The 16,302-nt window shown below is 43.3% G+C and overlaps 1 protein-coding gene across 8 annotated transcripts in view; it reads left to right on the top strand.

Moving 5' to 3' along the window:
• EPB41L3 (erythrocyte membrane protein band 4.1 like 3) overlaps positions 1 to 16,302 on the top strand; it is a 147,853-nt gene that overhangs the window by 114,628 nt on the left and 16,923 nt on the right. For 4 of the 8 annotated variants that reach the window (XM_049620389.1, XM_049620390.1, XM_049620394.1 and 1 more), the window contains exons 10-13: positions 2,336 to 2,433; positions 3,308 to 3,483; positions 6,821 to 7,041; positions 15,916 to 15,969. In XM_049620389.1, coding sequence (XP_049476346.1) covers positions 2,336 to 2,433; positions 3,308 to 3,483; positions 6,821 to 7,041; positions 15,916 to 15,969 — 549 coding nt within the window. The remainder of the gene's footprint in view (positions 1 to 2,335; positions 2,434 to 3,307; positions 3,484 to 6,820; positions 7,042 to 15,915; positions 15,970 to 16,302) is intronic. The other 4 variants (XM_049620393.1, XM_049620395.1, XM_049620391.1 and 1 more) reach the window with 2 other exon arrangements.

Raw genomic sequence — 16,302 nt, 5'->3', positions numbered from 1 at the left:
GTTAGCAATGAGATGTGGTAAGACCTAAACTAGGGCAGAGGCTGTGGGAATAGAACAGAAGGAGCAGCTGTGAGGGAGGTTTCAGAAACAGAACCAGTAGGTCTTGAACACAGGGTGGAGGAAGGTGCTAAAGAGGGGAAGGAGTCCATGATGATCAGAGGCCTTCCCTCGGCATGCGTGAAGTTGATGGACGTGATATTATTAGACAAGAGGGGAAAACGGAGAATTTCAGAAAAAAAAAAAATTAAATTCCTCTGAGAGATTTTCAGGGGGTGATTCTTGCATAGTAAGAAATACAGGTTTGAAGGAGTCATCCACTGCATCCATTCTATTCGAGGCCTCAGGCAGGAAATAAGTTGCCCAGAGCACAAGGGAAGTTAGGGAAGAAGAGACCCTCAAACAGAAACCCTAGGTGACATCACTTTTTGAGAGGGAAGAGTAGGCAGAAGAGGACCGTAGGGGGATGAAGAAAAGCAACCAGAGAAAGAAAAGGGGCAGGAAACAGTCCCAAGTGACGAGACGAGATTCTGGGCACATGATGAACCAGCGGGGCCAGATGCTATTGACAAGACGTGTGGGCTAAGAACTAAGAAAAGTGCGTCGACTTGACAAAACTCAGTGTGACACTGAAGAGTTCGAGAAGATGGTGGGAGGACCCTGCAGGTGCAGTGAGGTAAGGGGTGCAGTAGCCAAGGCTTCTCCTTCTTGACCTTTGTCAAGGAGCGAGATGGGGTTGTGTTTCAGGCAGAAGCAGGCTCCAAGAAAGTTGCCCCCCCCCCCCCCGCCGCCACTTTTTTACAATCATGTAAATAGGCTGAGAAGAATGAGTGAGGGAGAAAATGAGTGGTGGCACAAAGGCTCTGAAGAGGTTGAGAAATTGGTACAAAGCACAGAGAGAGAGAGAAGCATTCAAACAGCGTGAGGATAGCAGGAAAGAAAACCTTCCCGGCTTCTTGGCAGCCGCGAGCACCAGTATGGTGCCTGTTAGATGCGGGATGAATAACTGAAGGATGGTTTAGTCACGATCCAGAATGCTCTGGTCTGCTGATTGGCTGCAGCTGTTGGCCAATAGCGGTTTTTACAACTTACCCCTCTGTGTGAACGTCCAGAGTGAGTGAAAAATTGGGAAAGGCAGTTGTAGTTGGAATAGCTTGTGATGTATTTCCCAGCCTCCCCACCCCCAACCCCAGCTCGTCCCTCTCAAATAAGAAATCGGGGCGCCTGGGTGGCTCAGTCGGTTAAGCGTCCGACTTCAGCTCAGGTCACGATCTCGCGGTCTGCGAGTTCGAGCCCCGCGTCGGGCTCTGGGCTGATGGCTCAGAGCCTGGAGCCTGCTTCCGATTCTGTGTCTCCCTCTCTCTCTGCCCCTCCCCCGTTCATGCTGTGTCTCTCTCTGTCTCAAAAATAAATAAACGTTAAAAAAAAAAATTAAAAAAAAAAAAAAAAGAAATCGAAGTCAAGCATAGTTATCTCTCCTATGCCACACATAAGGCCCCTCTTCTTCGTTCTTTGCTATATAAATTACTTTTTTTCTGTTGACTGTGTCAACAGTCCAGTTGTTTAATGCTCTTTTGGAAAGCTTTTACTGTTTAAAATGATTGCCCTCTGGTGGCCTGATGCATACTGTCGGCAGAAAATAAAAAAATATTGAACATTTGCCATAATAATATTAAAATACATTAGGAAGTCGGATATTTTGCCTTGAGAAATCAAATGGCTGATAGATTATCATCTGAACTATACATGCTGAAAAATAGGAAATCGTGTTCTCCTGATCTATGTTCGTATATATAATATCAAATAATCATAGATTAGAATGCATAAACAAACTCAGCAATATCTGATACCAAGTCATCAAATACCTAGGACATATGCATATATTCCGACCAGATCCTGGGAGAAAATGTCATCCTGAAAATGCTGTAGACTCTAAACATTGTGTTTATTCCTGTATGTATATTCCAGTTGAAGTCATGGTGTCATAGAGACACCATGAAAATAAGGCTTAAAAATGAGATCAGGACAAATTGTCCTCTGGAAGAAATCCAGATGCTGTCTTTTTTTGCATTCCGTTTTCATAAAATCCATACTTGGACATAAAACACACATAATGCGGTTATCTATGTCTGCAGCATTTTAAGGAGAATAAATACAAGATTGTTTTTTTAATGAATAATATGTATAGCATGAATTCTGCAAATAGCGCTTGATTTTGTGAGTAAAGGAAAAAACTTGTGGGGGGCATGATTTGTAAATGATTTTCTTTTATTTGTAATTGCAAACCTGACTTTACTCCTCAATATGTGTTTGTTTGTTTGTTTGTTTTTTAATTTAGTTTGAACAATTTGAAAGCACCATCGGGTTTAAGCTGCCAAACCATCGAGCTGCCAAACGTTTATGGAAAGTATGTGTTGAACATCACACATTTTTCAGGTAGGTCAAGATGATTTCATTTCTTCCTCAGGAAGAATTAGAGCAATTAATTGGAATCACTTCTACTGAAAAAGTTTGTTGGGAAGAATTGTGGAAGAATATCCTTTCTGTTCCTTCAAGTTCACTGTCACCAGGTTTCTTGACAAGACATCTTTATCTGCCCTGCTTCCCCTTTCTTTATTACCTTTAGTAATAATGAAAGGTCCTTTCATTATTTTTATAAGATGCCCACTTCAAGGATTCAATCCCTTCCTTAACATTTCAGTCATTTCTTAATACGCTGGGCTCCTTTGTTTACTCAGACTATCAGATTTGTTTCTACAAAATAGCAAATTTTATCACCGTCTTCTTCACCAACATCACCTATTTAATTGTTCTTTGGGTTTATAGAACCATAAACTCTTCAGTTGCATGAGATGTTAAAGTTCATGAAGTCCAGGCCAACTGCCATTGTATTTATAGCCTCTCTACAACTCCCTGGTTGACATGTACTGCGGCAATTGATTTTTTTTTCCTATAAAATCACATTTGGGGCGCCTGGGTGGCTCCGTCAGTTAAGCACCCGACTCCGGCTCAGGTCATGATCTCACGGCTAGTGGGTTCGAGCCCCACATCGGGCTCTGTGCTGACAGCTCAGAGCCTGGAGCCTGCTTCGGATTCTGTGTCTCCCTCTCTGTCTGCCCCTCCCTGTTCGTGCTTTGTCTGTCTGTCTGTCTCTCAAAAATAAATACTTAAAAAATTTTTAAACCACATTCATTTAACACGTTATATGTTAAACGCACAAAGCACTTTACCTTTGACTGAAAAAGTTGAGATAGCATTCTTAATGTTTGACTCAACAGTCTCTCTGGCATTTTTTCTTTAATATCTTTAGACTGTTGTTACCAGAAGCACCTCCAAAGAAATTCCTTACCTTGGGCTCCAAGTTTCGTTACAGTGGCAGGACGCAAGCCCAAACGAGAAGAGCCAGCGCGTTGATAGATCGTCCTGCCCCTTACTTCGAACGCTCATCCAGCAAACGCTACACCATGTCTCGCAGCTTGGATGGAGGTAGGCATCACTTCCTAACCTTTAGTAATAATAATCACGAATGGCCACCCAGAAATAGTATGAAACCATCCCAAGCTTTCAGTGAACGTAGGTCCTCTTGAGAAGAGAGTGAAATAAAAAGCACTCGGTCCGTGGCCCAGTGACAAGTTGTAACCCCCACCCTCGGGGACAAAAAAAAGAAAAAAAAAAAAAGGTGCCTCGGTGAGTGTAAGGTCTGTTATTGGTAGATGTATATAAAATTACTCCATAAAAGAATGATGTTTAGGGAATGAAGAGCATAGCTTTCATCAGCCAGCACCCCAAATTTGGAGAAAGATTATCTCATTCTAAATACAGTTGTCACGTACTCTGTAAGTAACTTGGTTCTCTTATTGGCAGATCTTAAATGATTACCGGGTTTGTTTCAGACAGTTTGTTTCAGAAGGAAGACCATAAGTTAAATTTATCTCTGTTTCTGCAAAATTTTCAGGGATAAATTGTGACTGTTTCCAGTCAGTGCATGATAGCTGATAGAAAGGACGACATTTAAATGGTAGAGCCAGAGGCTGCAAGTTAAATCCTCCTGTTAATATTAATTACTGCACCAGATGGACTGGGGGAGCATTGCCGTGTAAATGTTCTCCACCGTTAAGTCAAATGCGGAAGTTAAACAGGGAGAGGATCACGTAAATAACATTTCTAAGGAATGACATAGTAGTGAGTTTTTAGCAGGTTTTTGTCTTGTGTGACAGTTTTGTGTTGCCGTCCATAGTTACGCACAAATGTGCTTCCTTCAACAACACATGGCAGCTGGAATAATACTTAGAAAGTGATTCATGGCTAGGGTGCCTGGGTGGCTCAGTTGGGTAAGCCTCTGACTTCGACTCAGGTCATGATCTCGTGGTTCACGAGTTTAAGCCCCGCATGGGGCTCTGTGCTGACAGCTCAGAGCCTGGAGCCTGCTTCAGATTCTGTCTCCCTCTCTCTTTGCTCCTCCCCCACTTTCTCTCTCTCTCTCTCTCTCTCAAAAATAAGTAAACATTAAAGACAATTAAAAAAAGAAAGTGACGCACGGCCAAGTCTCTGCTTCTAATTCCACCTGGAGATTAGTTGTTTTATAGAAAACGTATCTGTGTATATAAAAAGAGTAAGTTTCTAGCATGTGTGTACAACTTTAATAATAAGCAAAAACATAAAATTAAAATAGTAAAAATAGAGTAAAAACAAGTAAAAATAACGAAGTTACAAGTGCCTGGGCTCCCCTTCCTCCTTACATTTTTGGCCACCGCTCACCACAGTCCCGGCTCTCTCTTCCCTTTCCCTGTAGCCCAATGTGGCTGGTTGGGTGGCCACCTGAATCCTCTGATTTAGAGGATTGTATTTTGCTAATGGAATACTTTATAAACAGTTGGTAGAGGAAGTCAAAATTGTGTCAGTTGTGCTATATTATGTATGTTACTGGTGAAGAAGAAAAGCACTCACCTGGTAGGTAAACCCAGACTGAAGTCTATCCGAGTAGCACCTTGCAAGTGATTTAAATTTGCCAGGTCTCAGTTTTTGTCACCATCTGTAAAATGGGGGTAAGGCTATTTGCAAAGAAAGAGTAATGAGACGTGCGAAAGCGTTCTTCTTTCAGGTGTGATAATAATTAGATTCATGATTATTCTTATAGGCTTTTGTGAGCTGGCCTATGATGTTAATTAACCATTCTGTATTTTCTAATAGTTGCCTGTTTTTCAAATCTCTAACGTGGAGCTAAACCTTGGGAATAAAGCGTTTATTGGGGCCATTTCGGGTTGAACTCAGATACTGAAATATTCACGTTAACACTGAAGCTTTTCTTACTGCTTTGTTCCATTTATCCTTTCTCCTTTAGAGAATCTCTGTAAACTCTTTGTGTATTCCATAAGTCAGTGTCGAAGGGACTTTCGTAGAATCACACCTTTTTTCCTAAGGCTCTCATCCACTTTGTTCAGTGATGTGTACCCAAGGGGACACATTTGTTGTGTACGTGGTTTTCCTCATGGCCTTTTGTGTGATAATGATTGTTGACAAGCAAAAGACAATTGTGAAACAAATGTACTAATAGCATACTGTCTCTTCCTCCCTGCCCAAAAGTGATGTTAGTATGTGTTGTCTCTCACTCTTTGGGGTCCTGCCAATTCCCGTATGTTTCCTGTGCTGTTGAGCGGGGTGCCGTGGCTGCATGTTGGAACACAAGTGGCTTTTTGCAAGTTTGCATCCTATGTACAACAGCCTAACTGACCCATTGGGAAATTGCGTCTCGTATGAGCTTTCTCTCATCAGTATGAGGAAATATAAAATATCTTAGTGAAGATACCTTAACGAAATGGTTTAGCTTTTATGAAAGGATTTCGGAATATTTTCTTACGTTTACATTTTAAACTTCCTAAACTATGAAGCTGGTTACATTTTTCCCACGATCAGCTACTGTGTATTGAAAAGCATCATTTGTAAGTTTAAATAAGTTATATACACCTACAACCTAAACTAATGAGTACCAGACTTTAAAAATGGCACTGAATTAAGCATCTTTCACTAAGACATTTCAGCAGGGCTGAAAGGCTGTGTCTTCTACCTTTTATGTTTGCATGTCTTACATCTGCATGGATTTCATTAGCAACATTTGTCTTGTCTTCCCAAAATATCCGAGATGAAGGAGTGTATGCACATCACGGTAATCTTTTTAACGTGCGGTAGAAATTAAAACGTTTCTGCACTCCAGCTGAACAGAGTTGCCGTCCAGATTCTATAATCTCTCCAAATTTTATAATCCCACGAAGATAGTTAATTTCCATTATCAGCCATGGGACTTTTGATACAGTAGGAGTGATGGGCTCTTGTAACCATTGCTAACGACTAATTAAAGCACCCAATTCGGTGCTCCTTGTTGAATGGCACTTCCCAAGACGTGTTCAGAGTCAAGTGTATGAGACCAGTTGTCCGCTGCAGATACCGCTCTTAGCTGTGGGACTCACCACCGGCGCCTGGTGCTAGAGCCAGCCAGTTACTCTGTGGGGTAACAGGCTCGCAGCAGCCCAGCCTCCCGCCCCTCCGCTGCCGCCACGCTCGCGCTTGTCCTCACCGCAGAGCCTGAGACTCACTCTGGTGGCTTCGCGACATGAGCGTTTAAGTTATTTGAAAACACTGGTATAGAAGACACACAAAGCTGTGTCTCGGAGAGCGCTTAGGTGCGGGTGCCCGCAGCGCTGACTGGAGTTTTCAGACAGACGTGGGGAGGGGTACTTTTCGCCATAACGGGACAATCGGTGGTGCTCTTCAGCCTTCTGACTTAACTATTTCAGACTTTTTTTTCTTCGGTTGTATTTGCTTTTAGCGTCAGTGAATGAAAACCATGAAATATACATGAAGGATTCTGTGTCTGCTGCAGAGGTTGGTACTGGCCAGTACGCCACAACAAAGGGCATCTCTCAGACCAACTTGATCACCACTGTGACTCCGGAGAAAAAGGCCGAGGAGGAACGGGACGAGGAAGAGGAGAGACGGAAGAAGGCAGAGGAAGCCACGCCGGTGGCCGCAGTACGGCACGAGGGAAAGGTACATCTCCCAAGCTCCCTCCGAGAGCTTGCTTAGACTTTCACGAGCTACTTAATAATTCTGAGGCTAGAAACCAGGAATGTGTTAATCAGTCAGACTTAGGGTAGTTCCAATTCCAGCAGTAGTCACGTTCATAGGGTCAATTTCTAAATTATGGTTTCCTCTGTCGACATTTGCCTTCTGGAAGATTCCTTCTTAACGTTTTGAAAATTTTTATTTGAACTGATATGCTATGTAAGACTTTCAACAGCCGTCCTGTCCGTGTATCTTAAAAATACATTTAGGGCCATATGACACTTTTCTGTTTGGGCTCACGTTTCAGAACTGTCACTAAAATTATTTTCTTTGTTTCTGGCCCCATTCTCCTACCCAAGTACTGTATATTTTTCTAGATATACAGTAATCACATTGCCATTCTTCTGAGAGCAAGTTACTGAGTGACCGTAGCCTGTGTATTTATACACTATTTCCCCTCTTACCTTGTGACCATAATCTAATCATCAGAGCAGCGAGCAGACATGTTTTGAAAAGAGCTATTAAGGCAGAACTTTGCAAGGAAACATGGAAGGTGAATTTGGCAGCAATTTCTCCAAGGTGTTCTATTCATCAGATTTTTAAACTTCGTTTCATCCAGTATTTCTTACGGTATGTTTATTTTTGGTCATCTGGCATTATAAAGCAACTTTTCAGAAAAATAAAAGTCAGGAAACCTGTAGACAATCTGCTTCTGGTACAGGATCCTGTAGGTAGCAGAGCAGCTCTCTAAAAGTAGAAGAAGAAGAAACTATATTGGGAGGTTTGTGGGTAATGATGATGGTAAAACAGAGTGGCTCCTGGAATGTACAGAGTGAAAAGAAATAGAATAAAAATGTTGTGCAACTCACAAGAATAAAAATGTTGTGCAACTCACAGGTATGCTAAAACTTGCCCAGATGTGACTCAAAAGTGTTCGTTTGAACTGGGGGTCTTCAAATATAGATTTCTGTCGCTGGGACTCACCTGGGTCTCTAAAGAAAAATGCTTCTTTGGACAAGAGTTACACAGGGATGGGTAGATCCACAACATATTGTAGTTATGTCAGAATATTCCACGTGAAACCCTATTCATTTTTTTTCAAGGTAAGATCATTTATTTACCAAACACAAAGATAAAAACAGGATAGGAGATGACGGCAAGGATATTGGATCACTCTTGCTGTTAAAACAGGCATGCTTTGTTCTGAGTTTTGTTTCTACACTCTTACCCTCCAATTAAGTCAAGGCAGCTTGTAAATAGGACGTGAGAAAAAGGTAGTATGCCTGAAAAGCAAACGATTTCCATGATTTCCTGAAATCACCCACACCAGCCGACAATTCTCGTGGATGTATAACCGTGATTAAGTGGCACATTAAAGGAAATGACTTTTAATTTGCTCCCAAAATAGGCCCAGGCCGTGTCTCTTTATCGAATTTGAAAAGACCACCAATTTGTTTATATAAAATACAGCACTGAACTATCCTCCCTCTTGCCATTTATGCTAAGGGGAAACAAAAAGACAAAAAATTGTGACTCTCCTAGTCTGAATCTCTGAGAAGCCAGCACTTTGACCCAAATGCCTTCAGAAAGGCAGTGGCCCCAACCTTGTGCTTAGGTAGGCAGATGGCAGTCTTCATTTTCCACAGTGCAAAGCTGTCCTTGAAAAACCACTTAAATAAGTGGCATGGAAAATTAAACCTTCATTTTATTCTTCTCCCTCCTCAAAAAGTAACAAAGAGGGAACTCATTTTTTAACCAAAATGAAAGTATATTACTGAAAACAGTTCTTAAAAGACTGGTCCCCTAGATTGCTTTGAGAGGAGGGATGTTTCCCAGGCTAATGATCACCCCAGGTGACTGGGCAGCTGTCCGCCACCAGGGGAACAATGGTCTGCAGGCAGAAGTCAGCTTGTATCTTTTATACATTGTTCTCGCTTGAATGAGATGTGCAGGGTCGTGTTTATTTCAAACACAGCGCTTCACGTCAAATGTGAGTTTTGAGAAAAGACCTACTTGTCTAATACCTAAAAGGAGACGCTTCTAATAGATCTGTGATACGATTTTATTTGTGCACGTTCTTACCCTCTTTTTATTTACCAAGTCAGGATTGGGAGTTACAACCCAGGGTGACTAATTTCCATGCTCTCAAGTCTCTAGGCAAAACACACGTGTACATGCACACACACGTGCACACTCACACAGAGTGTCACAGAGAGCAGTGGAAGTCTAGCTTCAGGCTCTGCGTGACCTTGAATTGAACTCCTGGGGCCCAGCAGCTTCTGAGCTGTGCCAGGTCCTGTGTGGAGCTTGCTGGCTTCCCTCCACGCACACCCACCCCCACCCGGCTCGGCAGCCCTCCACCACCTGCAGAGGAAGCCGGCTGTGGTCCTAGAGGCTGCCGGGGCCAAAGAGAGTGGAAAGGGCCTCTCTTTGCCCTGCAGAAGCCTGAACTCCCTGGGGACACTTTTGTGGGGATGCCTGCCTTTATCATTCATTCTGTTAAGGACTCAAACCAGGGGAGTTACATACATCTAGTGATCACTCGCTTAAGAAAACCCTGAAGGCTGGGACATTGTACCTTTCTGTTATTTACGGACCACAAATAATACAAAGGGAAAGGCTGATGGGCCACATCACGTGAAAACACATTGTTTTTTGCTAGTTAGCTTATTGAAACCCTCCTTTGAGTTTTAAGTTCTGTTTACATCCTGGAGAAAGGAGCCCAAATAGAAGTTTTCAAAGGAACCTCAATTCTGCATGGAGCATGAGCTCCTTAAAATGCTAATTGTCGAGCTCCCTGAGTGGCACTCCTGATCAGATGGGAGTGGGGCCAGAAACTTCTTGATTTGGAAACCCACCTGTTTGGGATGGAATTGACTCAGTGAGGAAAGGTAACGCTAAAGATTTTTTTCTTTAAATAATCAAATCTTGGATTCATTTTCATTTCTTAATTCAACCAAACTTTTAGTAACAGATCTATTAGCTGGAGATCAGGAGACGTTATTGAAAGTCTTGATTTTAAGTTATCTGAGAGTTATGTTTGCTTTCAAAACCCTAAAACTTTCTAGAAGTGTTGGTCTAAACAGACTTTGTGGATGGTGTGAAACATGTAGACTTTGAGATTACCCACCAATATCTTCGGTGCTGACTTAAAAAAAAAAAAAAAAAAACGCAGCCTGTAATCGACAGTCTGATGGGGGAACAGTAGCCATTCGTGGTATCTTTGGCATGTGGCTTGAATACTTTAAGTACATGAACAACCATAGTGCTAAAATTCTTGTTTTACAATTTTATATCGATACCCATAAGAAAAGTAACTAATTGCAGTTTTCTTTTTGTCCTTTTGCACCTCTGTTTGCTGCTTTCTGTCTCTCTCTGTCTCTTTCACATCAGTCACCTGGGCTTGGCACTGACTCATGCCTTCCGTCCCCCCCATCCGCCCAACCGCCCCCCTGCACCCCCCCCAGAGCTCCGTAGGAGGTGTAAGGAGAATGACCGCCAACCCCCGGGTGTCGAGCCGGCCCAAGGCGCCGCGCCTGTGCGCGGAGAGCCCGCCCTGGACTCTGACCACAAAGGGAGGCCGTCCTTAGGGGACCAAGATGTGGCTTTTAGCTACAAACAGCAAACCGGCAAAGGGACCACCCTGTTTTCCTTCTCCTTGCAGCTCCCAGAGTCGTTCCCTTCTCTTCTAGATGACGATGGGTACCTCTCTTTCCCCAACCTGTCGGAAACCAACCTCCTCCCCCAGAGCCTGCAGCATTACCTCCCGATTCGCTCGCCCTCCCTTGTGCCCTGTTTCCTCTTCATCTTTTTCTTTCTGCTCTCCGCCTCCTTCTCAGTGCCATATGCCCTCACTCTCTCCTTCCCTCTGGCTATGTGCCTCTGCTACCTGGAGCCCAAGGCGGCCTCCTTGAGTGCCTCACTAGACAATGACCCGAGTGACAGTTCAGAGGAAGAGGTGTGTACCTCGGCACAGAGCACACTTCCCTGTCGTGGTCGGGGCTTCGGGCCGAAACAGTGTTAGGCGCCGACCGCACTAGCGGCCCTACTTTCAGAGCCTCATTTATTGTCTGTGCCGACACGTGAGAGGTTTTTGTGTGTCGGGGCGTGCGACCCGGCCCCAGGGTTAGGCACAACGCCATGTGGATGGAGCAGCCTGCACCCAGCCCGGATTCGTTCCGCTACCCGCTGGCTTCTCCGGATGCTGAAGGACTCAGGCGTCCGTTTCAAATAACCTGTCAGCTATGTTAAACAATCAGGGTTAGGTTCAAGTTCTGGTCACTTCTCGTGTCGTAAAGGAAACGAGCCAGGAGACCGAGAGATAGGTTTAACCCAGGTTTACGGAGCGTTACCAGAATGCGTCCTGGGATAATCACACATAGTGGTGATACCAGGAGGTACGTGATACTCAAGGTGAGGTGGCAGCGAACCCCGTCGGAGGTGTGCCATCCTCATCTGGGTGGGTGGCTTCCCCAAACTGGCAGTGCCTCTCCTCCCTGGGGATTCTGAAGTGTCCCCACTCTGCCCTTCTGTGGTCATTGCCAGGCTGTCACTGTGACTCACGGAGGTGAGCCAGACCCCAAGGGTGTGTTGGGCCAGAGAAAATGCTTGGGTAGTTTCAAAGGCCCACGTGACCTCCGTGGCCGGTAGGAACGCAAAGAGGACCGGAAGTAACTGCGGTTTTCACACTTAGGAAGAGATTCCTTTAAGATGTCCGCCTGCCGTAAAAATGGGCTGAAACTTCATCAGCACTAACAGTGCCAATGGATAGATTGGGTAGCTGGGGTTCTTTCAACCCCAGCAGAGGCCAAAAGATCCACACACACCGGACAGTCCGGGAAGGTCAGGGAGGCTGGATAGACAGACCCCTGTGGCTCTCAGCCTGGCATGTGCTCAGTGGAGAAAGGACGGGGCCTGCAGCCTCTGTCTGAGAAAACACGCCGCCTGTCTGTCTCCTGTCCCTTATCCGAGCCAGTGGGTGAGTTGACATGGCAGCCATTAGCTTTGCCTCTTAACTGCTCTCCTGTCTCACGACTCCGCAGCTGTATGAACAGCCCAGCAGTTCCCTTCAAACAGAGCGCAGGGGAAAAGAACAGAAGTTGCCAACAGAGGGCCTGGCTGCCACCCACCCCCCTGCCCACACCTTCCCCAGGCCCCTCCAGCTCTTCTGTTCTCACAAAGCAAGCCTTTTTGTGGCAGGAGACAAGCCCAGCACTCCCAGCATTAAAAAAAAAAAAAAAAAGAAAAAAAAAAAAAAAGGAAAAAAGTCAAAGCAACACTAAAAAAAAAAAAAAGAAATCTGTTCAGTTTTCAGCTCAGCTAGAAATCATAATTTGAGGTACACCTGTGAGTATATAGAATTGCGAGGTGTGTATCTATATTTAGTGATATTATGACCATTTCTTAGCAGCAGAAGGGAAAAAATGGAAATGGCCTCATAGATGTTTAAATAAAAGTTTGGCCTTTTCAACCATTTTCAAGGTTCTTAGGTCGTATGGCTCCAAATCTATTTAATACAGAATTAAATTTTCATGCATGGAAAATATTTCAAGAGAATGAATCCTAGCTTTCAATATCGCTATTTCTCATAGTGGCAATATTATCAAATAATGGAGGACTAGAACAGACAACATTGAGAACGCAAGATTATCTCCAAAGACTGTAATGTTAGCTGGATTCCAACCTGGACATATATTTTTCCTTTAGCAATGGGAGTTAGTCGTCAAACTAACACAAAACAAAAAAGATGGCCATTTTGTGCTTTTCTGAATTCTCAAGAACTGAACTTTCCCGTAGCAAACCACACAGATCTTGTGCCTAATCCAGGGTGTACATCTTGTTGTAATCAGTGCATGAAAATTAATGTTAAATTTGGGCATGTCTGCATTACATCAGCAAAACAAATCACAGCAGTTACCCGGCGCAAGCCAGTGACCACGTGACTGGAGCCTTCCAGCAGATAACTGTCCCTGTTCTTGCAAATCTCTGAGACTGCGAGCCAGCTCTGGCTGGTGCAGTCCTTGTAGCCCTCCTCTCCGGCCTGGGTCAACCATTACAGCCCTCCTGACACAAGACTTCGCGTGTGGCCATCTGTTCAATGTCGTCTCTTAACCCTAAGTGTTAAGAGCTGTGCCCTCCGGGTCGGGCTGAGCCGGAGGGCTCCTATGTAGGTCATTCCATTTAAGAAGAAGAAAAAAAAAAATTTTGTTTACATGGCCTGTTTTAGTCGCTAGGCCTCAAGCACTTTGGCAACTAAACGATGATTTCATGTAGCATACGGTTCAGCTATGTCACGTTCATTTAGCAAAATCACTAATGACTATAATTCTTTTCAAACATTTTATCATCCCTGCTTCAAGTTTTCACGTCTTGCAGTATGGCTTACTTAGTTCCAGCCTTTCTCAAGAGTGAAACCCAGTGGAGAAAGGCATAATCATTTCAACTATAACGCTTGTTAACCAATCATTTTTTTCTTTTGTGCTTTCGAGAATGGTCACAGAAGAAAGGGAACAGAATATTAAATCATCGGTCAAGAAACATGAGCTGAATTTAGCTCACTATACTGTAGATTGTAATTATGTGTTAATTTGTGAGGAATTTTTTTCATAATATAAAAAAGATTCAAATTTGGAGGACAAATTAATAGATCAGCTGATTTTTAACATTTTGTTATGTAAACAGAATTATATGATAGTTTGCAATATGTTATACATTTCATAGTTTTGTTCAGTCATATAAAGAACGGTTGCTGTAAAAGCTGCTTTATTCAGCTTTCTTTTATGAACTATTTATTGATCATGCACTGTATTTGTTGAACAACCGATTACGTGCTCAGTAAGAATTTAAGGGACTTTAGATATGGCCTAAGCTATTTTTTTTTGGTATACCTAGAAAAAAATGGTTGTAATAATTATGTAATATCATAATGTAACTAACATTATATTAATATCATTACAATTAGCATAGGCACTTTTACGTCTGTGTATGTCAGACATTATATAAGGCACTTAGTCTCCATTACCTGATACAGTTAGGGCTGTTACTTTCTTCACTTTACTGGAAGGAAATTGGGATTAAAATGTGAAACATGCCCAGTGTGTCACAAATTTAAATGGCAAGGATTTGAACCTATGTCAGTCTGACATCAGAGCCCCCGCTCTTGACCATGACTGTAGTCTAAAGCCAAGACGCTTTAGTAAATTTTAAAGCCACGAGGGAAAGTATGTAGGAGGAGAAATACTTTCAAGCCCTTTGGAAGCGGTTCACAAAACTGGGCAGCGCAGGAAGCACAGGTCATGCTTATTTGTCCTTGAAAGCCTAAGGTTTCTTTGAGCTACTCTGTGCACTTGTGCAATAACCCGTGTCTCTCCCCCTAAGTCAAATCGGCCTTTCCCTAGGCTGGCAGTTGGTGATGCCATGCTACTGCCATAGCAGTGATCACCCTTAAGAGAAGACCAATAGTCCCCCCTCCCCCCCGCCACCAGGTGTTGCCAAGGCAGTCAGGTCATGAAAACGTGTTTGCACACATTCTTTACCAAACTCCTGGAAACTGCCTTCCACTGAAGTCATGGTAGCTGGCCGCCTCGGGCGCATGTGCCAAACATGAATTTTTAACGTATTTTCTTTTAGGAATATATACAACGAAAGCTTGGGATAGTGCCAAGAAGCCAGCCTAGCCAGAGTCAGGTTGGTGTGAACATCGCACTGCCCCTGTCGTCTTTCTTGCCAGTCCTTATCGTCAGGATTGAAAGATTACTTGAAGAGGCAGGTTCACAGGTGTACAGCCCCCAGTTTTGATTTTTGTTTTCAAAATATTAATCGTTCATCTTTGCTGAAGGGAATTTTATTAACGATCAGTTGACATTCGTGGAGGGAAAGCCGGCTAATATTGTATTATGGCATTTAGGCGTCCCATTTTCAATGGCGATGGTTCTTCTATACTCCAGAGAAAATAGTTTGTTTTCGATCATAAACCTCTCTGAAGCAGCTTCAAAACCGATCCTGAAATGGCTATTCTCATTCTCCCTTAAAAACTTAGGCTCTGTCAAATGCTGTGCTTTGTTTTATTTGTTTACAAGTAGATGTCTCTCTTTCTCTGTTTTTTTTTTTAATTATTATAATTTGCTTCATTTGAATGGTTGTTTTGGAAAGAGATGTTTACATATCTCGATACACATCTTTACATTGGAGGGTGGGGCAAAATAAACACCACATTTAGTCTATTAAAAAAAAAGCGAACACTGCTACTTGAAAATTGAGTTCTATTTTTCACGTATAAAACATATGCCTGTGAGTCACTGGCATGTGCTTTTTATAATTAATAGGTAATGCAGACAGCCTGATGGTCATAAGTGGGTGTAGATTATCAACATGATATAAATGAGGGGCTGAAAGTCCAGTGACTGTTATAGTAGCTTTTTATTTAAATTTACATCGTAATTTATCATTGAAATGTGACCCATTACAAGAATAGGAAAATATATATAAACGTCAATTTTATTTGCATTAAACATTTTTAAGAGATCTTTCTCGGGGGTTTAGTTGAAAGGGGGGGAAAGAATGACAATTTGGTTTTCCTGAGACATGAAACCAGACAAGTCAGCTTGGCTAATGCAGTTCCTGCGGCTCCCGCAGGCTGTGCGCCTCTGGTCTTCCTCTGAGTGGCTCTGCTGAGAAAACCTAGCTCTGGCCTTTCTTTTGCTTTTGCTTGAACCTGCATCCTTGTGGGAAGGTAGTAGGATACTGATCACGTAGAAAGAGAGTGAACTGTTTGACCCGTGCCATACCTTATTTGACCAAACGGGTTTGTTTTCTATTCCTGCCTTCCCCCCGGACCCTGGTCACTTCTGTGATCAATAGACCGACAGTGAGCGCACGGACACCGCGGCCGATGGGGAAACCACCGCCACTGAGGTTGGTATCATCACTGCAGGTGTCTGATAGTCGCCTAACGAAAGTGCCTTGTGAAGGGGTCTCTGCAATCGGGAACTCGGCATATTAGCTTTTTGAGTGGAGCTAAGTTCTAACTTGGAAAGTAGGAGTTAAAGATACTCTACTGCCTAGACCAGTGGTACTCAGACTCTGGCCTGCATCGGGATAGTCCTCTGCAGGGCCCCATCTTCACATTTCTCAGTCAAGGAGAAGGTCTAGGGTGGGACTCGAGAATTTGCATTTCAGACAAGTTCCCGGGGATGTTGACTCTGCCCATTTTAGAATCACATTTTGAGAACCCTTGGATAAACCAAT

This window comes from Panthera uncia (genome assembly GCF_023721935.1).
Source record: "Panthera uncia isolate 11264 chromosome D3 unlocalized genomic scaffold, Puncia_PCG_1.0 HiC_scaffold_8, whole genome shotgun sequence".
In the NCBI taxonomy this organism is placed as follows: domain Eukaryota; kingdom Metazoa; phylum Chordata; class Mammalia; order Carnivora; family Felidae; genus Panthera; species Panthera uncia.
This window is presented reverse-complemented; position numbering and strand designations above follow the sequence as displayed.